The following is a 23,270-nucleotide window of genomic DNA, read 5'->3' on the forward strand; positions in this document are numbered from 1 at the left end:
TAGTCGACATTTAAGAATTAATAATATTTTACATTTTCATTGTGGAGCTAAGAGAAGAAAACTCTAGGAAACAGCTTAAACCTGGTGTTATGAAATAAACATGAGCATATGAGAGTTCTTTCTAGTGGGTTATTATATTGCTTTTATTATGTTACATATTATATTAAGATTTTAGAAAATACTTATTTGAAAAATGTGAACTATAAATTTAATATCTATACTGTGGATCTCAAAATGTATAATTCTCAAGAGTGTATGGGAGAATCTGGTGGTCTTTTTCTTTCTCCTTTTGGCAGTACTGCAGATTGAACCTGGGACCTCTTGTATGCTAAGCAAAATCTCTAGCACTGAGCTATAGAACTAGCCTTTGTTAAAATAAGATATTTGGAATATGTTAATTAAATACCTGAAAACCTTTTAGAAAGATATATGGAAATGCCAGGTGGTGGTGGTACATGCCTTTAATCCCAGCATTTGGAAAGCAGAGGCAGATGGATCTCAGTGAGTTTGAGGCTAGCCTGGTCTACAAAGCGAGTTCCAGGGCAGCCAGAATTGTTACATAGAGAAACCCTGTCTTGAAAAAAAAAAAAAAAAAAAAAGGATATTCGGAACCCTTCCATTAACATGGCACCTTTAAAATCTCGAGTCAGGCCGTGAGATGGCTCAGTAGGTAGAGGCACTTGGCACCCAAGCCTGATGCCCTGAGTTTGGTATCCCGACTCTGCATGCAGGTAGGAGAGAAGCTGCCCCTTGGGTTGTGGAATGAGCCTCCCCACATCTCACACACACACCAATAATAATATATTTAATAGAAAAATGATCTAGACTTGTAGCCAAGTGTGGTAGCTCATTTAGGAGGCTGAAGCAGGAGGATTACCATGAGGTTGAGGCTAGCCAGGGCTGCACGGTTAGCTCCAAGCCAGTCTGGGTTGCAGAGGGAGACCCTGTCTCACAAAAGCTGGGATAGTTCTTGAGGGAAAGCTTCTCTTGTTCTCATGTTTAAGCAACACCATGTTATTAAGTGTCCAAGTTACATAAAGAATGCAGATTCATCTCCGCTGGGGATATATGGAGCTCAATGGTAGAGTACATGCCTAGCATAAAAGACCCTGGGTTCAATCTCTAGCAAAGAAAGAAGAGAGAAAACTCATGGCATGTGCCATGGTCCAGAGTTGTGTTCTCCAGGTGAGGAGATGGCACACAGTGTAATTTTGATTCAGTGCTTGCTGGCTGCTTTTTAGTGGCTTATGATGCTGTCTGTTAATAGTGGACCGTGTACCTTACCTTGTATTCTCACTACTATCCATAATGCTGAAAGATGGGAAGAGCAGAAATGCTCTGCCCTTACCCAAGTCCCTATGACGTGCTTCTGAAGGTTTCTGCTGATGAAGTGTCCTGTTAGTTCACTGACCTCTCCTCTTTATCTTTCCAACCTTAGATGGTGAGGTCTACAGCTTCGGGACCCTTCCCTGGAAAAGCGAATCAGCAGACATCTGTCCAAGCAGCCCTCTTCTAGAAAGTGCCTTGGTTGGGCACCATGTTGTTACGGTGGCGGCGGGGAGCTTCCACAGCGGAGCGGTGACAGAAAGCGGGGCCGTGTACATGTGGGGGGAGAATGCGGCTGGCCAGTGTGCAGTCGCTAACCAGCAGTCTGTGCCAGAGCCGAGTCCCGTCAGCATCTCTGACTCGGAGACCAGCCCTTTGTTGGCGGTGAGGATTCTGCAGTTGGCATGTGGCGAGGAACACACACTGGCACTGTCCATCAGCAGAGAAATCTGGGCGTGGGGCACCGGCTGTCAGCTGGGTCTCATCACCACCACCTTCCCAGTGACAAAGCCACAAAAGGTGGAGCACCTTGCCGGCCGGGTGGTGCTCCAGGTCGCCTGCGGTGCATTCCACAGCCTGGCACTTGTACAGTGCCTCCCCCCGCAGGACCTGAAGCCGGTCCCGGAGAGGTGCGTCCAATGCAGCCAGCTGCTCATCACCATGACAGACAAAGAGGACCATGTGATAATCTCAGACAGCCACTGCTGCCCTTTAGGGGTGACACTGTCCGAGTCCCAAGCAGAAGATCACGTCAGCACGGCCCCCAGCCCCCACGCAGAGCCGGAGACGCTGGACGGGCAGGGGGAGGTGTTTGAGAACGCTTCGGCAGACGCTGACCCGAATGACCCGAATGTGGGAACCGTGCAGACCACAAGTGGCAATGCCGTTTCCTCTCAGCAGAGCATCGAGGGGACGGCCGAAGGGTCTTCAGCCAGAACGGCGCCCTCATACCCCGACACCCAGGCGGTAACTGCATACCTGCAGAAGCTGTCCGAGCATCCAGTGAAGGAGAACCAGGAGCATGGAGAAAAGCCACCCCAGCTCCAGGTAGCTGCTACGTTTATGACATAAAGGTTTTCTTTGGAGTTAAAGGATTTGTTTCTTTAGGAACTAAGTCCTGAATCTTGGCAGACGATTTTATTTTTTCCCCTCATCAGGCTGCTGTAATTCTGTCTTGCTAGGCCTAAAGAGGGAGGCGCCTGAGTTAAATCAGATGGCTCTTTATTTGACCCTTCCTAATGTTGAAAGATGTCATGCTGGGCTTGCTTTAGCAGCGACTGAGAGAGCTGCTTGTTTATTTCCTTGTTGTGTGTTGCCATCCTGGCCGAGTCATCACATTTTGGTAGTCCCCAGAAGAGTTTAACTTGGTGTAACCATGGGCTCGCAGAGCTGCTTCTGGACTGCATTGGTGCGTCCCTTTAGAGTTCTGCAAAACTCTTTCCCTCTGTCCAGGGAGGTTACCCGTTTGCAGACTGTTCAGTGGAAGGCAGATGTGTAACAGTTAACAGTTTCTAGACGTGCTGGTGCATGCCTGTAATCTCAACTTTCAGGAGGCCAAGGCAGGAGGATTGCTGTGAGTTTGAGGCTAGCCTATGCTACATAGTATCAAGCTAGTCAGGGCTACAATTAACAGTCTCATAAAACAAAAGGAAACAAAAAGAGAGAAAAGAAACTTCAAGGCTTTACATTGTGTTTCAGATTGATTATTTTTATTTATTTTTTGTTTGTTTTCAGTTATGACTGGGTCTTACTGGGCCTTATTTGAGGTGGGGAAATACTTTTGTCTTGTTTAAAATATTCTCATTTAAAGACTAATGAAATGGGGGACATTGCTGTTGGAAACACATTGTTCCAAAAGGTTTTCTCTGGGATTACTTTTTGATTTGCTTTGTGCCAGAGGGGGTTGTGGGGGGTGGGGCGACAGACCCCCCTAATCACGTCGGAACTGTTGTCTGCTCTCTTTTTAACTCAGGGTCTTTAAAGTCACAAGAGCTCACAGTTCTTTATCCCACGCTACGCTGCCAGAGTGAGAAAGTGGGATATTTTTAGATAGTCCTGCTTCACGCATGTGCTCTGAATTTGGTAGTATTTGACTTTTTTTTTCCAATTAAGAGTAAGCTGTTTATAAAAAAGTATTACAAAAATCTAAACAAAGCAGCATTAATTTATTGAGAATGTTTGTAGAAAATTCTTAGACTGTACATGTTTATAAAAGCATTGACTTTGCTAGATCTCAAGTTTGAGGCCACTACAGGCTGTAGAGAACTTGTCTCAAAAACCAACACAGAAGACAAAAAAGTCTGTCCTTCTAGAAGTCATTCCTCCATTAAATATAAAGCTAAAAGCTTGCTGTATACAGTCATTTGGCTCTCAAACTGCCACTGTCAAAAAAGAAAAAACAAAACAACAACAACAAAAGAAATTGCCTTTTCCTTTGAACTTATTTTGATAAACATTTGAAGTTTTTATCATGTATGTTGATTTTGACAGTGTGTGTCCCTACTAAATTTAGCTTAATCTTTGTAAATAACGTTTTAGCCTTACATCCAACAGTGAAAATTTTATATGCTGTTCTTTATTATTGGTTGACTATGAATTCTAAAATTATGTCTTGAATCAAAATGACTAGTAATTAGTTTTTCATTACTTTATTCATTTAACTACAATAAATAGCTAGAGTGTAGCTCAGTGGTAGAGCACTTACCTAGCATGCTTGAGGCTTTCAGCACCTCAAAATAAAGAATTTCAAAGTATCCATCCATCCACCCATCCATCCACCCATCCATGTATATTTAGTAGATAGTAGCTTAAGGTTTGTGGTCCGTGTTTTCTGCCTTTCCTCTAATGGTAAGAGCCCCATTAGACTCCCAAAGTAGTCCCTCTCAGATACTATCAATGCACTTTTAGGAGCCGTCAATAACAGGGTAGAAATCACCACATCACACTGAATAACCTGTCATGAGAACTAAGTCAACAAAGTGCTTGTCTTTAACTGGATGCAGTTTCCAAACCTCTGCTTACTGTTTGCCTGTTTGCATAGAAGTAACTTCTAAATTTAATATGTAATTTGACAAACTGTATTGAGTACCCACTGTATACCAGATACTGTGCTAGGCACTGGGAAGTACTACAAGAAAATCAGAAGCCATTGTTATTTCTGGTTTTTGTTGTTTCTGAGATAACATCTCACTGTGTAGCCCATGCTGGCCTGCAGATCTGCAACCATGCTTTGCTGGGTTTGGTTCTGAATGCAGGACAGATGAAGGAACAATGTACATGTCTTTGTTTAAAAACAATTATTAATTTGTTTGTTTTTGTTTTTTTGAGACAGGGTTTCTCTGTGTAGCCTTGGCTATCCTGGAACTCACTCTGTAGACCAGACTGGCCTCAAACTCACAGAGATCCTCCTGTCTCTGCTTCCTGAGTGCTGAGATTAAAGGCATGCACCACCACTGGCCTGCTTATTTTTATTATTTTCAGTTATAGGTGGGTATATGTCTGCATGTGGGTGTGTGGGTGTTGATATTTGGGAACTGGAGTTACAGGTGGTTGTGAGCCGCCTGGCATGGGTGCTGGGAACTGAACCTGGGTCCTCTGCAAGATCATCAAGTACTCTTAACCACTGAGCTATCTTTGCAGCCCTCAGCTCCCATAAGAAGAAATAATTTTTCAGTGTAACTATGCTTATATCAAAAGTTTTTTGTGTTATTTGGTATATTTAATGATTTTTTTCCCTTTTAGTAAACAGTGGTATTTGATATTTCAACCTACTTTTCACTGGTACTGGACATTTTTTGGTTGAACTTTTTAATATTCCCATGAAGCATGCTACAAACACCAGCTCCATGTATTTAATTATTAACCCGTCACTTTCATCCTCTGGTAACCGGAGCAAAGGTTGTGACATTCCCAGCTCCTGTGTCATGGGAGATAACTCACCAATAGGTCAGCCTAAGAATGTGGTGTGAGGGATGGCAGGTCAGGGGCTTACCATTTTCTCCTCTACATCCTATATCTAAATTTTCATTGGAAAATGTTTAAAAACGCCTCCTTTTCTTAAAATCTTATTTCTTCTCCTGTTTCTTAGCAGCACGCAATCAGTATAGATTTCCCTCAAAGTACTCAAGTAATAGATTGGAGTTTTCCCAACCTTCTGCAGGGCACTTTGTATTAAATCCAACGTTTTTCTTTTTTCTGTCTATTTAGTTTTTGAGACAGAGGCTCACTGTGAAGCCATGCTGGCTTTGACCTTGAGCGCCTCTTGCCTCAGCCTCCCAAGGGCCGCAGCCAGGGCCTCTCCTACCTTCTGTACCTCCCTCTCCTTTCCCCTGGCTTGGTTTCATAAAGCAGCTAGAGAGCATTTTAACATGCCCCTAAAAACATGACACCCAGACAAGAGGAAGAGCTTAGGTAGAGCGCTGTGTTTTAAGTGCCGTTTCCATAGCCTGTTAACTCTACAACCGGGAGGGGTAGTCTGGGATGGAAGATGACTGGCTCCGCTGTTGTTGCCCTGGCAACATCCTTCACGCTCCGGTTACAGACAGGGTCTGTTTTAGACTTTTTATGCAGGTAGCCATGAGCGTAGACCCCTCTTGACTGCATGGTAATACCTGGTGTTTTGTAAACTGTGTGTGTGTGCACAGCTTCCTGTAGCAGAAGCCGGCCCTGACCTTCACAGTCCACCGACCACAAGCACCTCAGCCCTCAACAGTCTGGTGGTCTCCTGTGCGTCTGCTGTCGGCGTGAGAGTGGCGGCCACGTACGAAGCCGGGGCCTTGTCTCTCAAGAAAGTCATGAACTTTTACAGCACTTCCCCTGGTGAGACAGGAGCCCAGGCGGGCAGTGCTCCCACAGGCCCGGAAAGTCTGAAAGATCTCCGAGGAGAGCAGGTGAAGCAGGAGTCAATGCAAGGAAAGAAGAGCTCGAGTCTCGTGGATATCAGAGAGGAGGAGGCGGAGGGAAGCAGTCGAAGACTCTCCCTCCCAGGATTGTTGTCACAGGGTAAGGCGTGGGTGGGCTGACTTTCCGGAGACTCCTAGGTGCTCCCAACATCACATGCTGATGATCAAAGCGGGCATATTCAGATTTCGAGGCCTCTGTAATGGTGGTTTACTAGAATGGTGCCTTTAAGAGAAAGCTCCCTGTTTCTCTGCTTCAGAAATAGTTACAGAACATAACTTCAGTTTTTTAAATGACTTTATTTAAAGTTTGTCCTGCTACCAAATTGATGTGTAAGATTTACTTCATGTTATACATTGTTTTCAACATCATAAAAGCTGGTAACTTTCTTTCAAAAGACTAATTTAATAAAACATTAACCTAGCAAGGCATAGTGACCCATACCTCTAAGCCCAGTACTCTGGAAGCAGAGGCAAGCAGACTTCTGAATTTGAGGACAGACTGGTCTACATGCTGAGTTATAGGACAGCCAGGCCACATAGTGAGACCCTATCTCAAAACAAAACAAATCAACCAGAAAAATAAACAAGCAAAAAAAAAACCCAAACCATTAACCTATATAGTCATCCAAAATATGTAAAGGCTTTTTTATTTTTAAATTATTTTCTGTGTACAAGTGTTTTGCTTGCATGTATGTTTGTGCACAATCAAGAGCATCTCTTCTGCCCAGGGAGGCCAGAAGAGGGTGTCAGATTGTCTGGAACTGGAATTATACTTGTAAGCCACCATGTGGGTGCTGGGAATTGAACCTGGGTCCTCTGGAAGGGTAATCAGTGCTCTTATCTGCTGAGTCATCTCTCCAGCCCCTATAAAGATTATTGATGCTCCCCTTTTAAAGCTTCATAGTTTAAAATTTTATGTCTGAAAATTAATCTTTTATTACAGTTGTTTGTTGTGTATTTGAAATTAAAACTTGGCTTAGAAAGTATTAGCATTTAACTATATTTTGAAATAGGAAAGGTATTTGTCAACCTTGTGGTATTTTTATTTTTAGTATCTTCTTTTTTTTTTTTTTAAGATTTATTTATTTATTGTGTATACAGTGTTCTGTCTCTGCATGTATGTCTGCAGGCCAGAAGAGGGCACCAGATCTCATTACAGATGGTTGTGAGCCACCCTGTGGTTGCTGGGAATTGAACTCAGGTCCTCTGGAAGAGCAGTCTGTTTATTTAACCACTGGGCCATCTCTCCAGCCCCCTGTTTTTGTTTGTTTTCTTGATGCAGGGTCTTACACTGTAGTCCAGGCTGGCCTGGAACTCTAGTTCAGATGGCCTCAGACTCTCAGCAGGCCTCTGGGCTCATCAAGTAATCAGGCCTGAGGCACCACACCCATTTCTTTATCATAGTCCTTAGAATATACGTTCTCTGGGATGTTGATGAGAGTTCCATAGCGAAGCGGTCTGCAGCCAGACATTTGACAGTATGGCAGATTGAACATTTCAGTAGGCTTCTAGTTGTAGGTCTCACGAGCATTTTCTGCAGGCTAATGAGTGAGACTGTGCAGGGGAGAGAGAGGCAGGATGCAGAATAGTAGGGAGCATTTCCCAAGCTCACTTGACCAGCAGAGTCACTCTCCTGCAGAGAAGCTGAAAGGTGTTTTCCAAACACCCTATTAGTGCCTGTCTTCAGAATGTCGAAGCGTCTCTCTCCTTCACCTCCTCTCTTGTCTGTTTGCAGTTTCCCCCAGGCTCTTAAGGAAGGCTGCAAGGGTCAAAACTCGGACAGTGGTTCTGACTCCCACATACAGTGGAGAAGCAGATGCCCTCCTGCCTTCCCTGCGGACAGAGGTGTGGACCTGGGGGAAAGGCAAGGAAGGGCAGCTGGGGCACGGCGACGTCCTGCCCAGGTGAGTGCGCCAGTGGTCACTGATGGGGTCAGCTTAGGCAATAGCCCTTCTCCTGAGGTCTCCACACACCCATCTTCTCCAACAGGACAGTCACTGTGCACCTCAGCGCTGATAAAAAGTGTCACTTTAGTCCTAGGTGCCTAGCGGGGTACAGGGCTGGAGGCTGGACATGGTGGCCATGTGAGTCTGAGGCCAGTCTGGTCTACATAATGAGTTACATGCCAGCTAGGACTGCATAGAGAGACCCTGTCTCAGAACAAATAATAACCAACCAATAAAGGACTAGAGCATTCATGTACACTTGTCCATGTCCATTTTGACGCACGTTCATCCTAGAATGCAGAAAATGGTGTTAGGAATAAGATGATATTTCATTGAAACATTTGAATAGTTACGTTTTAACTTAGGAAGAGGAACACGGGTTTCTGACTCCAAAAGATGTAGCTATGCTCTTTAAAATAACTGCCACTAAAGCTTTAACCTGTCTGTACATCAGAGAAGGCTGTCATTCTGTGTAATATGCACCCTCAGACTGTTACCATGCTTGAGTTCTGAAGCTGGAAGGTGTGGAAATAGATTGTACAGCGGTGGGCTGACATGTCTCCCAGCGGAGTGCAGGGGACTGAAGTAAACAGTTGCCTGGCTTCTCCCTGTCCGTCTTCCTGTTCTACTGAGTCATGGGTAGTTAGTTCTATGGTCATTACATTTCTCTCTTACTTTGATTTGAGATAGAGTTGTATATATGACTTAGACTGGGCTTGAGGCGATGATCCTCCAGTCTCCAGGTGCTGGGATTTAGGCCTGTGCATCACTTCCAGCTCAGCTTTCTTAATAGATTCTTAATTGCACGGGTTAAATTAGTGAGGATAGACAACGCTTAAAACTAATGAAAACTGGGTGTAATGTTTAGAAGTAGTTTGACCATGTCCTCATTATTTTTGACATTTTATTTTTATTTAACAGCACTGACTGTAATTTGAAGGGCCTTGATTGATGCTGAAAAGGTGTTGACTTTGTGTGTGTGCATGCGTTTGTTTCCTTTAAGGCTTCAGCCATTGTGTGTCAAGTGTCTGGATGGTAAAGAGGTGATTCACCTGGAGGCAGCCGGTTCCCACTCTCTTGCACTTACTGCAAAATCTCAGGTAAGGGCAGACTCTGGAGTGCGGCTCTTGTATTGATGGGCCGCTCTCCCGGTCGGGTCTCTGAGTGACTACTGCCTTCAGGCAGCCCGGCCTGTCTCCTTTGAGATCTTAGGTTTCACATGGCAGTATTTCCATTTCTGACTGAGGAGAGGAGAGCCTGTCTGAGAGGATTCATCCAGGCTGAGGCGGTAGCTCGGTTGGCAGAGCGCTTGCTTAGCATGTACGGGGCCCTTGGTTCCATCCCCAGCACAGGAACCAGGCCTGGTGACACATGGTTGTCATCCCAGCACTCAGGACATCTGGAGCAGGGTCAGGAGTCCCATGCCATCCTTTGTGACAATGAAGGCTTGGAGAGAGGTGGGGTGGGAGGAGGGAGGGATGGAAAAAAGGCCAGTAGGGAGCTTGTGTATGATATGGGGGTGTCTATATTGATGTGTGTGTGTGTGTGTGTGTGTGTGTGTGTGTGTGTGTGTGTGTAGGTGTTTGTGTATGATTAAGGGGTGTCTGTATGATGTATGTGTAGGTGTTTATGTATGATTAAGGGGTGTCTGTATGATGTATGTGTAGGTGTTTGTGTATGATGTTGGGGTATCTGTGTGATGTATGTGTAGGTGTTTGTGTATGATGTTGGGGTGTCTGTATGATGTATGTGTAGGTGTTTGTGTATGATGTTGGGGTATCTGTATGATGTATGTGTAGGTGTTTGTGTATGATGTTGGGGTATCTGTGTGATGTATGTGTAGGTGTTTGTGTATGATGTTGGGGTGTCTGTATGATGTATGTGTAGGTGTTTGTGTATGATGTTGGGGTATCTGTATGATGTATGTGTAGGTGTTTGTGTATGATGTTGGGGTGTCTGTATGATGTATGTGTAGGTGTTTGTATATGATGTGAGAGTGTATGTGTATGCTATGTGGATATCTGTAGGATCTGTGGCTTTGCCCATGCTATGGCACATGGGGAAGTCAGAGAACAACTTTATGGGTTGGTTCTCTCCTTCTCCTTTACTTGGTCCTGGGGATGAACTTGTGCTGCCAGGATCACCAAGTCCAACACTTCTCCTGATTTGAGCCCTCGAACTGACCCTGTTGGAGGGTTTACAGTATCCTTTAGAATAACTAACCTGCTGATAATCCGGTAATTAGGTAGTGGAGGCATACCCACAATGGAGTTTTATGTAGTTATTAAAAATGGTAGTGTATTTTTGTTTGTTTTTGAAATGGAATCTCACCTGCGGCTCAGGTTGGCTTCTGACTCAGCCTCTTGAGTGCTGGACTTTGAGGTATGAACTATCACAAAAATGCTGATTGAGCTGGGCATGATGATGCAGTGCTTTAATGTCAGTACCTGGGACACTGAGGCAGAATTGCCTGTACTAAAGAAGCAGTGATAATTTCCTTAATCTATGGATCTATGTTTTGTTTCCTGTTTTATTAACACATTCTACATAGGACATTTTCACTGTATGGACTGTATTGTTCTCACTCCCTACTAGTCCCTTCCCTCTTCCCAGCCAGTCTCCCTTCTGCCTGCATATACCTACGTGTGTGCGTACATCCGGTGGGTTCAGTAGGCTCTTACAGGAACACACGTACCTCACAGTGCTCCGCCACTGAAGAAGAGCCGTCTGGGGGTGGGACCATGACTCCTCTAATCCATGGCAGGGTGTTGGCAGACCTAATCTTGTGGGGATCCTGTGCAGGTAGACTGGCCTCAAACCAGAGATCCCCCGTCTCAGCCTCCTGACTGTGCTGTGATTACAAGCTTGTACTGCCATGCCAGGTTTCATTTCTGATTTCTTCTCCTCCTCCTCCTGAGATGGAATGAGACAGGCTCTTGCTTTGTAGCCCAGGCTGGCCACACACTGACAGTTTAGCACAGACTAGGAGCTTTTGCCAACTCCACACTCCAGAGTGTGGGTATTTCAGGTGCAAGCCTCTGTGTCCAGCTAGTGTCTGTTATTTTAGAGTATAGAAAAGGAGTGTGAACAGTTTCTGTGATTATAGGTGCAGTCTTACAAAGGTTCAGTGTTTACATGCAGAATGAAATGCACGTTCTTACCTGTGCGTCTGTTGTTTCTGACAGGTTTACTCCTGGGGCAGTAACACCTTTGGTCAGCTCGGGCATTCTGATTTCCCAACAACAGTTCCTCGACTCTCAAAGGTACTTTGTGAACTTAATAGCAATATATTCTGGAATTCTGTGCTAAAGCACTTTATATGTCTAAGGAAATTGTTTCTGTAGCCAAATTTAGTTTATAAATATAGTTTTCCTAAAAAATTGATTAAAAATGGTTTTATAACATGAAGCCACTCCTTTTTTAGCTAAATGTAATTTTTTAAAAAAAGTTTTTATTTCATAGCCTTAGCTGTTCATTGCATATTTGTAGTATTTCTGTCCCTTAGTTCTGGGACCGTGTGAAGCTCCGGTGTGAACTTCAGCTAATAACCGTCAGTGAACTTAACTCTCCTTGAACAGGACGACTGAAGGAAACACTGGGAAATGTTAACACATCACTGCCTGTAGTTTCAGTAGTAAATACTGAATTTCTTTTTAATTAAAATTTCCTTTTTGATTTTGTTTGTTTGTTTGTTTGTTTTGGAGACAGGATTTCTCTGTGTAGCCCTGGCTGTGTTGGAACTCGCTCTGTAGACCAGGCTGGCCTGGAACTCATAGAGATTCTCTGCCTCTCCCTCCAGGATTAAGCCACCATCTTAAAAAATTCTTCATTATAAATGTGTGTGGGTGCCCACAGAGTTCAGATGGGAGCATCTGATCCCGCAGAGCTTGAATTCAGGTAACTGAGCTGCTGACAGGTGCTGGGAACTTAGGTGCTCTGTAAGAGCAGAACGTGCACTACTTAACCGCTGAGCCCTCATTCCAGCCCTGCACGTAGCCTAAAACATTTCCTCAGGGTTCATCCCAGTTTCTACTACTGAAACGCAAAGATACAGCAAATCGTTGCTCCTTGTCATTTTAATACAGTAGGAAGCGCTCTTATTCATATGAGGGAAAGGTTTTTAAGCCAGATCTTGTGGCAGCAAGCCTGTAATCCCAACTCCTGGAAAGGCCGAGGCAAAAGGATTGAAATTCAAGTTCAGCCTAGGCTACAGAGCAAGTTCAGGGCCAACCTGGACAATGCAGAAAGACCCTGTTTCAAAGCCTTCCAGGAAGGGATGGGACTCTTACACACAAGTGTGAGGCCCCGGGTTCCATTCCAGCATTATAAAATAACAAGAAGCAAACAAAAAGAAACCTTATTAGAGAAAATGCCGTCCTGGAGTCAGAGAACTTGAAAGTCTGGCTTGCATTTAGCCTCTAGCATGGTGGAATTTGTTTCGAGGTTGGTCTCAGAACTCTGCATACAGAAATACAGCACTGGGGTTTTGCTTTCTTTACTTGGGAATGGGTGTGTATTTGTTTGCTTCTCAAGGTCTGGAGATGAGACCTAAGGCCTTCCCTGTGGCAGGCACGACCTCCAACTCTGAGCTCCAGCCCCACTCCAGTCACAGCCACAGCCCAAGCACGGATGACTTTGAAATCATCCCACTTATGCTACGAAAGCAAAAAATCCAGTGAGATTTGAGTTAGGGTTTTTGTTTATTTTACTTACTTGTTTGTTTGTTTTTTTTTTTGAGGCATATTGTCATTATAAAGTCCAACTGGCTTTAAATTCTTGATCCTCCTGCTTCATTCAGCCTCCAGACTACTGAGGCTATTGCCGGCAAGTGCCACCATGCCCAGTTCTGAAATTGGAGTGTTTTTTGTTGTTGTTTTGTTTTGTTTTTAAAATGTGGTTTTCTGACAATGAACTCATGCTTTAGAGGCCTTTGAGCCATTGCTCAGGCCCTCTTCTGTTAGTCTTGTTACAATTTATTTATTTATTTTACATGTATGAATGTTTTGCTGGCATGTATGTAAATGTATTGCATACATGTCTCAGATCCTCTGGAACTGGAGGTACAGATCGTTCGTTCGTTCGTTGTGAACCATCATGTGGGTTCTGGGAATTGAATCCAGGTCTTCTGCAAAAGCAACAAGTGCTCTTAACAGCTGAGCCATATCTCCAGCCCCCGAATTTGTTTTGATTGGAGATTATGTTGCCAATACTTGCTGGCTTGTCGGACTTGGTAGTTGGACTTGATAGTGCCACCTCCTGGTACTCAGGAGGTGGGAACATTCAAGGCTAGCCTAGGCCGCATAGCAGAGAGCCTGTCTCAGACACACAGATTGGGTGATTCTTGTAAACCTTGTAGTTCACTCTTCTCACAGTGAACTAGAAGTCAGTTGTTTGGATGGCTTGATTTTGAGAACAGTGTCATGTCGAAAGAGGTAGCTATGAGTAAGCAGTGGAGATGTGTTCACACAGCCACCTAGAACTTTGAAGCAGTGGAGATGTGTGCACACACATGCACCTTCACACAGCCACCTAGAACTTTGAAGCAGTGGAGATGTGTGCACACACACACTCACACAGTCATCTGGTTCTCAGAGCCTAACTGGATGGAAAGGATCTGTGGATTAGGGGTTTTGTTTATCTGCATAGGGGTGGAGGGAAGCTGGAGGTTGGGGCAGTATTTTGTTGTAGCACACTTTCTTAATGAAATCTTAGGAGGAATGGTGTGCATTAGACAGAACCTTAGGGAATGCTATTAATTAGGTGGTGGATTACAGGGCACCCAGAGCACTGGCTCCTGTCTTTAGATGGAAGCTCCTGCATCCCTATGTGGACTCCTGAGGTTTGAAAACCATCAGTTTCCAGCCATCTTCAGCTTGGTTCTCAAGCATTTGCATCTGTCAGAGTCACCTGGAGGGCCTGTTAAGACAGAAAGCCGATCCCTCCTGGGTAATCTGTGGCTGAGAGTTTGCGTTTCTAACATGTTTCCAGGTGATTGCTCCTGCTGCTGCTGCAAAGGCCACATTTTGAGAGCCACTGGCCTAGGTCCACGTAGATGGCTTCTCAGGGGTCCTGCCTGTTTCAGCATCCTGGGAGTTGGCACAGTGAAGTCACATCAGAGAGATAGTGAGTTACAAGTGGGAAACTGAATTCCAGCACCCAAGGGTTTAGTTGGCAATAATGAAATTTAGCCTTTTTAGATTTTTTTCTTTTTCTTTTGATTTTTGGCACACGGCCGAATGTGGATGGACAAAGGTGCATTCTAGGTGTTACTTTTAGAGCAGGACTCTAGAGCCTCCTCACTGTAAAATAAGCTGCTTATAGAGACCTACACAAATAACATTAAAAACTATTAAGAACTATGCCTTTTCCTTTCCATATTCTACTTTCTCAGATTTGTATAAAAGTCCAATTGAGGTGTAAAAGCTGAACGTCAGGTTTCCTTTTCCTTCTGCTCTGTTCTGCAGTAATTGGGTACCATGCTGGGTGAGGTTCACGCTGAGGTGTGGCTGACCGCCTGCGCCTGCCTAAGTAACCTGTTCCATGCACCCGGACTTCTCCTCGGTTGCCTTGGACAGACGCTATCTTTCTTTCTGTCGTTTCAGGTTAACGGTGGAAACGGGGTCTGGAGTATAGCCGCAGGCCAGGATTATTCCTTGTTTTTAGTGGACACCAACGACTTCCAGCCTGGGTTGTATTACAGTGGCCGGCAGGACCCTGCAGAAGGTGACACCCTTCCAGAGAATCCCAGTGGGACAAAGACTCCAGTCCTTCTCTCCTGTAGCAAGGTGAACAGAGTTACAAAACAAACAGACAAAGAGCCAACAAGCAGAAAGCACAGGCGTAGCATTCCTCCATGAAAACGCTGCCTCGGCTGCTGCCCAGAGCGTATGCACTCCGCTGGGGTGAGCGCGCACACCAGTGATCCCGGTATCTCAGGAGGAGGCCGAGGGCTGCATGGCGAGCTCCAGGCCCGCTCCTGTGGCTTTTCATTCCTGTCAGTCTAGACACTGCCATCTCTTGAAGATCTGATTAATTAATGTCTGCCTTTCTACCTCCTGCCTCGTTTTGAACACTGACACCATTAGCTTGTTTCTGCTTTTCCTGTTAAAGCAGCTCACATCCTCAGAGAGACGTGTCAGCAGGGGCTGTAACCCCAAGTGCTGGTACAGCCTAGACTTTGCATTCTCGTTGGAAAATGTGCTTTACGGACTGTATAGACTATGGCTTTCTGGTTAGTAAGCTCTGAATGTATTGAGATAAGACCTTAATTGCCAGAGGCAGTGTTTGCCAAGGTTTGGCTCTTGACTTACATGCAGCTTGTTTGGGGTGTGCTGATTGGCCAAGGTTTGGCTCTTGACTTACATGCAGTTTTTTGGGGGTGTGCTGATTGGCTCCATGCAGTAGCTGGCCTGTCACCACATGCCCTGTGAAAGCTTCAGTCTAAAGGATAAAATGGGCCGATGAAAGGAACGAGGCTCTGGTGTGTGTCACTGATTTCCTTGGGAGGTTAATATTTACAGAGAGTACAGCCTATAATAAGTAAATGTGAAAAAAGACATTGGGTGTTTTGTTCATAGTGGGAAGAGAAAATGTTTAAAAAAAGTTCCTTTCAGAGAAAAACCTTAGTACACACTAGTTATAGACAGTTGTGGGTTACATGTGACATTCAGCACATGTGTACAAGGGGTAACAACCATATCATGGTATATTACTTATTTAGTATGCAGCATATATGACTGCAGGCCAGAAGAGGGCGCCAGATCTCATTACAGATGGTTGTGAGCCACCATGTGGTTGCTGGGAACTGAACTCAGGTCCTCTGGAAGAGCAGCTAGTGCTCTTAACCTCTGAGCCATCTCTCTAACCCAGATGTCATCTTGACATACTGATTTTCGCTCCTCTGGAACTATTCTGAGTAGTGGGGTTGCTGGATGGTGTGGTAGTTCTGTCTCTAGGTTTGTTTGTTTGTTTGTTTTGAGGGGCCATGTGAGTGTCCTCTTTGACAACTTCTCTTTAGGTCAGTTTCCCACTTTTTAATTGGATGATTTGGGACTTTTTGATACTGAGATTTTTCAGTTCCTCTTCTGCTCTGGATATCCCTTCATCGGATAATAATCCAAAGGCATCTTCTCCCATTCTGTAGACCGTCTCTTCACTTCATTGCTTTTCCCCTGTGGAGTGGAGCTTTTGGTATAAGATGGTGTCCTTTGCCCTTTTGTGTGTGTGTGTGTGTGTGTGTGTGTGTGTGTGTGTGTGTGTGTGTGTGTGTGTGTGTGTTTATATTTTGGGGTCATATCCAGAAAAACCTTTCCCCAGGCCAATATCCTGAAGCATTTCCCTGTGTTTTCCTTATTTTGTTTCTTGATTTTGATTTGTGAAGTAGAACCTTATATAGCCAAGGCTAGCCTCAAACTGATCCCCTACCTGGAACTGCAGGTGTGGCCACTGTACCAACTCTTTTTTTTAGTGCAGGGTCTCATACTTAGCCCAGACTAACCTAGAACTCACTGTGTAACCAGGACGGCCTTGAACTCCCAGCATGCCTCCTGCTTCAGCCTCTGAGTGCTGGAATTACAGGCACAGACAACCATCATATCGGCCCTATGTTTTCTTGAAGAAAATCTCTTTATGTTGGCACTTTTAGGAGACAAGATGACACATAGACCTTTGGTTTAGCACAGGGTTCTGCTTTTTCTCATTAGTCTTATTTCCTGCCAAGTGAGTCTTGAGATGTGTAATTCTTATAGATGTCCAAGGTAGCTTGAAATAAATACAAATAAGTGTATACAGTTATTCACACTTCACAGTGGTATGTAAATAAACCAACTCCAAGACAAGTGAAAAGAGCGCTACTATAGAGTGTTGTAAATCTTCACCTTTAAGGTTTGGTAGTTTAGTAACCTGCTTACCAACTCTGGATGTCTTCACCTTTGGCTGACCTATCTGTGGCTATGAGCCCATGCAACATACCAGATCATCGCCCAGAAATTACACGTCATCAGCGATCTTTTTATTTTCCCCCTTTTCAGCTTGGCTATATAAGCAGAGTGACAGCGGGAAAAGATGGCTACCTTGCCTTGGTGGACAAGAACGTCATGGGGTATATCGCCAGTCTCCATGAATTGGCTACTACGGAAAGGCGGTTTTACTCAAAACTCAGCGATATCAAATCTCAGATACTCAGGCCTCTTCTCAGTTTAGGTAAGTTGACACCGTCCACTGTCCCCATTCCTGGACCATCGGGGCTCTCATTTTAGCTTCCTTTCTGGATTGTTTGCTTTTTAGATAGGGTGTCCTGTAGCCCAGGTTGGCCCAACTAACTCCATAGCTGAGGAAGCTCTTGAATTCTTGATCCCTTTGCCTCCACCATCCAGTTGCTGAGATTAAAGGTGTGATTAAAAATAACTGGGGTACATGGTAAGACCCTGTCCCAGAAACAACCCCCGTCCCAACTTCCAGCTTGTCTAGGTCTGGCCCTGTACTCAGAAAACAGAGGTGAGATTTTCTCTTTCTTTCTCTCCCTGGCCTCAGTTAGGGCTTAGAACTTAGGCTAGCAGTCTAGCACATCAGCTTTACCCTATTAAGGGAATGTTGGCTTGTGTGGTGAGCTCATTGTTTCTAATGGAAAAATCCCCACTTTAAACAACTAACTTAGCAATTTGTTTTTATTTATGTGGAGTTTGTTTTGAGTTAGGGTCTCATGTAGTCCTGGTCGGTCTGCAACTCTCTATGTAGCTAGATGACTTTGAACTCCGGTTCCTCATACCTTCCCCCCAAATACTGCAGCTACAGGCTTGGACCACCACTTCTGACTCATTGAACCATATTTGTGAATACAGTCCATATGTAAGTTGAGGATTTTGTGTTTTGTAAGTGTTGTGGAGCCCCTGTTGTATAAACTCTCCTCCGGGGGATGGGCTCAGAACTTAGGCAGGAGAAGGAAGCAGGGGGCACTTCCCAGGTTGCTCTAAAGGAAAGAGGAGCCTGGCGTCCGACCAGGTCTTGATCTGTCTGTTGATCTCGCTGTTCTCGTCATCAGTCCTCATCATAGATGTGAGGAACTTCAGGCTGGGAGGGGCAGACAGTCTACCGATGTCCCAGACCTGAGAGTGGCCTAGGCCTCCGGAAGCTTAGGTTACCTGTGTGCTGAAGAGCTGGGTTCATCCATGGGAGCAGCATCGTGCAAGTTCCAAATGCTAAGTGAGAGCTCTCTGAGCTGGGGGTGTAGCTCAGCCCCCGAGGGTTTACCTGGAATACTCAAGGCCCTGGTTCAGCTCCCAGCACTGCATGGAACAGGGCATGGCAGCATACACCTGTAAGTTAGCTCTGGGAGCTAGAAGCCGGGGATATGAAAGTTCAGGGTCATCCTGGGTCATAAGAAGACTTATCTCTAAAAGAGAAACATATCTATCTCTACCCTGTTACCATTGTGTGAAGTTAATAATTCATTTCCCTAGCTTTGTTTCACATTACCTATTTTCAAAATGTGACAAACATTAGCTTCAGTGGTTCTCCGGTTTGGCTGATAATTAAAAAAAATCACCTGGGGAAATATTTTCAGAAAGTCATAATAAAGCACTTGGTTTTCATGGTGTTATCATTTTGTTGCAGAAAATTTGGGCACTGTGACTACTGTCCAGCTGTTGCAGGAAGTCGCAAGCCGGTTCAGCAAGTTGTGTTACCTCATTGGGCAGCATGGAGTCTCGCTTAGCAGCTTCCTGCAGGGCGTGAAGGAAGCCAGGAACCTGGTCATCATGAAGCACTCGAGTCTTTTCTTGGACAGTTACACAGAGCAAGTATCACTCAGTCCATTGCCGTGTCCAGTCTCAGCAGGGTGGTCCTGCGGGGACCGCACCTCAGTCAGGAGAGGCCCCGGGGAGAGTGCTCCTAGGCACCAGGACTGACCAGCCCTAGTTCTGCAGGGCTCAAGTTCAGTGTTCTTTACAGGGGAAAGGGGCTAACATTACTGTTCCCCCATTTCCTTCTGTATCCCAACAGAGATTGACAGCGTACTTTATTTACATACAGTGTCCTGTCAGGAGTCTGGTTATTTTGTTCACTTAAATACATTATACCACAATTTGAGGAAACGAAGAAGTGTTATTTAAAGAGCAGCTGAAGTGTGAGCCTGGTTTTACTGCTGTGTGACGGCACACTTTAGTTACATCTAACATAACAGTGTTTTCTGAATAATCCTAGGGATGATTATCCAAGGCGTTTTTCATGTTTTATAAGTAAGATATACCAAGATATTTGTAAACTTAAACTGTTTCTCACTTTTTCTTGATTTGTATTTTGATACCAGGATTCAAGGGAATAATTTGTTATGTTAATGTATACCAGGTGATGCTGTTGATCTGATGGGTGTGTTGTTTTTATACGTAGTTATTTATTCCCCAACCATCTGACAGAAATTGACTCAGTGCCACCAAGTACCAGGCATTGCACAGAGTGACAGCATGGGGCCAATGAGAAACACCTGTTGCCAGGGAGTTATAAATAACCCAAGGACTAATGCGTGTTTATTGTCAAGAACTGCAGGCAACACTAATCAGAAGGATCTTTAAGGTTGCCCCTTTTCTCACCAGTAGAAACAGCCTGCAGTTGCCATTTCTGAGTTAGGATATAAGTGACTTCAGCCCCAGGCAGATTAAATATACTGGAACTGTTGTCTAGGAAGAAGTATCTTGGCTTTATTCTTCTAACTCATCAACCATGAATAATAATGATAGAACTTGGCACACCGGTTTATTTTAAAAATTAGACTTTGTTATTTGTGTGAAGGTTTCAGCTTTAGTGCAGTTCCCGTGGGGGGGCCGCCCCCTTTTTCTTCTTGTATTTACCCCACCATGCCTCCATTTCTTTTCCCTCTCTGTTACTCGTGGCCTTATGCTTTAGAGTGCAGTTTTGATGCGTTGGGCTGCTGTTAAAGTGTAATAGTTATTCCTATAGGTAAGATAAAAAGAAGTTACCTTTGTGTGGGGGGCGGTGTTGAGACAGGGTTTCTCTGTGTAACAACAGCTCTGGCTCTCCTGGAACTCGCTTTGGAGACTAGGCTGGTGTTGAACTCACAGAGATCTGCCTGTCTCTGCCTCCTGAGTTTGCCAGCACCCCAGCTCAGTAATTTATATTTTTAAAGTCTGTACCACCATGGCTCCTTTCAGAAAGACTTTCCCGTCTCTGTCAGTATCAGCTGCTTGCTAGTCCAGGAGAATGATAGGAGCAGTCTGTCTACGTTTGTTCGGGAGCACTGGCGGTATTGAATCATCGTGTTCTAATAGTGGTCTCACCCAGATCCCTAAGTGTTTTCTTAACCTTCAGTGTCCATTTCCTGAAGACTTAATTGGAGAACTGGAAACGATGATTAGGTTTTCATTAAAAATCCTACAATTTGAACCACGTTCTGTCCAGCTTGTTAGGTTAGTAAGTGTCACCTGCCAGGCAGACCTGCTCGGCATAAGGTGCTTTTGAAATCCCTTTTCTGTTAACGTCCCTACCCGCCTGGATTTATCATGCCCCTGCTGCATCCATCTACCTGTTCTCCTCTCCAGTGGTAAAAGTTCATTAAGTTGACGTCACAAAAGTTCTGAGATCGGTGGGTAAGACTTCAGAAAGTGTCTAGATGTGCATTTGGAACTCCACAGAGCTAATGTGCATCCATCACTAACACTGGTGTGTCTGTGTTCCACCCAAGGTACTGCGCGTCAGTTTCAAACTTCCTGGTGATGGGAGGATTCCAGCTCCTCGCAAAGCCGGCCATGTAAGCAGCCTGCACTTCCCTTGCCTCCTAACAGCCACAGATCATAGCTTTGGGGTTGGCTTTGGTTTTCCTGTTTTATTATTTCTGTTTTGTTTATTTCTTGAGAATTTCATACATCATATTTTTATCATATTCTTTCTCCTCCCCAAGCTCCTCCCAGATCCTTCTCCTGCAAACCCACCCAGTTTTATGTCTTTTTCTCTTTCAAAAACCAAAACTAAAAATCATGGGGTCAGTTTTGTGTTCAGCTACCTCTGAGCTTGAGGGTGTGGTTAATATACCCAGTGTCGTACCTTGAAGAGTGCTGACCTTCCCTCTCCCGGCAGCTGTCAATCGCATAGAGCCTCTTGGTTAGGGGTGGAACTTGTGTCCACCTCTCGTTTTCAGTGTTGAGACTTTGTCCGGTTTGACTCTGTCCAGGTTGTGTGCATGCTATCACGGTCTCTGCGAGTTCATGTGTTCATCAGCCTAGTTACGTCTGGAAGATGATGGTTCCTTAGAGTCTCTTAAAAATCTTTGTCCCCTCTTCTGCACAGACCCCTGAGCCTTGAGGGGGTCATCCCACTCAGGGTTGAGTGCACCCTCACTCTCTGCACGCGGTCCACCTGTGGGTTTCTGTGTTACTTACCGTCTACCGCAGGAAGAAGCTTCTCGATGAAGACTGAGCAGTAGGTCAAGGGGTAGAGCAGTGTGTCGCTAGGAGTTGTTTTACTGCTGTGTTTGTTTAGCAGATTAAGTAGTAGTAGGGCCCGTGACCCACCTAGTCTCAGGTTCTTGACCTCATTAACATTGTCAGACACAGGCTCCATCTCCGGTGGTGGGCCTTAAATGCTGTTTTTTGAGTGGTTGGTTACCCCTGTGACGTTTGTGCCGTTATCGCCCCAGTGAGCATCTCTTGGAGGCCCAGCACTATTGGAGCTTGCAGAGTTCACAGCTGGGTGAAACTGATGATGAGCTTCTTCCCCCAGGACTGTGTATTTTATATACACCTTATAGCACTATGATCACTAGTCAGTAGGGGTGACGCCTCCAATTGAGCAGCTGCTCAGCTTCTCCATGTTCTGTGGCATAAATGTGTAATGTTTTCAGCAATAGGGTCTCGCCGTCAGGGGACCAGTAACACTGGCAATAGCCTGTAATGTTGAGGGGGTCTATAGGATCCCTTTGGCCAACAACTCCAAAAGATGTAACCTATTCTTGACACTGAGGGTTTCATTTGGTAGCATATGGTGTCTAGTTGGGTTATTGTCTCCCTCATCATATGATAACTCCATTTAAGCTCCTTTTATATATATTAGGAAGCTTCTATAGTGGGGGGGGGTTCCACATGGCCTTTTGAAGGGCCTTAGAATATGTTATAGTGTGGGTGTTTGGAACACCATGGGACAGTATTGGCATTGAGTGATTAACTGTTAGGACAGGTATCGTTAGCCCCTGACTGTCATTAGGTGTAGTAGGGTTCTGAAGAGCACTGAGGTCAGAGGTGCAAGATGCTTCTTAAGTGCTGCCTCTTGTTAGACCAGACTTGTTGGCCGACTCTTCACTGCTGGAGCCAACTTGATTTTCATCTGAAAAGTGAGAACGTCTTCTCCTCTGTTGGTAAAGAACAGATAATGTCCGTCATGATCCCAGAAAGGTATATCTCGCACAGATCGCATCTAGCTTTTGGACGAATAATATAAAAGCCTCTGATACAATACATTGATCTACTCATAAAGGCAAACCAATAATTCTCTATTTCAGTAGAAAATAATTCAGATATTCCCTCACCACTCACACTTAACAGGTTTGGCCAGGTTTGCTTTTATTTCTCTGTGCTATAGGAGTGGGGGGTGACATCTTGGCCTCACTTCTGGTTTTTGTCAGTCTAATCTAATATATATATTTTTTTAATTTGGCCAGTTTTCAGAAAAGGGTTGCACTAGAAATTCTAAAATGAGTTGAGGCACATCCTCTTTTCTGTTTTCTGGAATAGTTTCTATGAGCCCAGGAGCGTCTGTATCTTGAAGATTGGATAGAATGCATCTGTAAAAAAAAAAAAACTGTGTGCCCTTCATTGGGAGTGTTTCCTGTGGGGAGTTTCTGAACTGTTGGTTTCGTTCTGTAATGAATAAGTCTGTCTGGGTCTTGTTTCTTATGGCTTTAGTCATTATTTATTGGGAAGTCACTCCTTTCATCTGTTTCAAGTTCATGAACACTTCTCTAGTATAGTCTTCAGGGGTTTTCACCCCACAGCTGCAGTTCTTCCCACTGGTGTTCCTTATTTCAGCCTTTAGTTGTTTGATTGTTTTGTTTAGTGGGCTTTATAGGGTTTACTTACAGGAATGTGGGTGAGGG

General features: G+C 44.7%; 1 protein-coding gene across 4 annotated transcripts in view; it reads left to right on the top strand.

Moving 5' to 3' along the window:
* Als2 (alsin Rho guanine nucleotide exchange factor ALS2) overlaps window positions 1–23,270 on the top strand; it is a 70,048-nt gene that overhangs the window by 16,967 nt on the left and 29,811 nt on the right. For all 4 annotated transcript variants that reach the window (XM_037210380.1, XM_028885590.2, XM_037210381.1 and 1 more), the window contains exons 4-12: window positions 1,439–2,373; window positions 5,970–6,327; window positions 7,963–8,131; window positions 9,177–9,273; window positions 11,359–11,436; window positions 14,776–14,958; window positions 17,203–17,374; window positions 18,785–18,965; window positions 20,868–20,933. In XM_037210380.1, the coding sequence (XP_037066275.1) occupies window positions 1,439–2,373; window positions 5,970–6,327; window positions 7,963–8,131; window positions 9,177–9,273; window positions 11,359–11,436; window positions 14,776–14,958; window positions 17,203–17,374; window positions 18,785–18,965; window positions 20,868–20,933 (2,239 nt within the window). The remainder of the gene's footprint in view (window positions 1–1,438; window positions 2,374–5,969; window positions 6,328–7,962; window positions 8,132–9,176; window positions 9,274–11,358; window positions 11,437–14,775; window positions 14,959–17,202; window positions 17,375–18,784; window positions 18,966–20,867; window positions 20,934–23,270) is intronic.

The sequence above is a fragment of the Peromyscus leucopus genome, chromosome 13, assembly GCF_004664715.2.
Source record: "Peromyscus leucopus breed LL Stock chromosome 13, UCI_PerLeu_2.1, whole genome shotgun sequence".
In the NCBI taxonomy this organism is placed as follows: Eukaryota; Metazoa; Chordata; class Mammalia; order Rodentia; family Cricetidae; genus Peromyscus; species Peromyscus leucopus.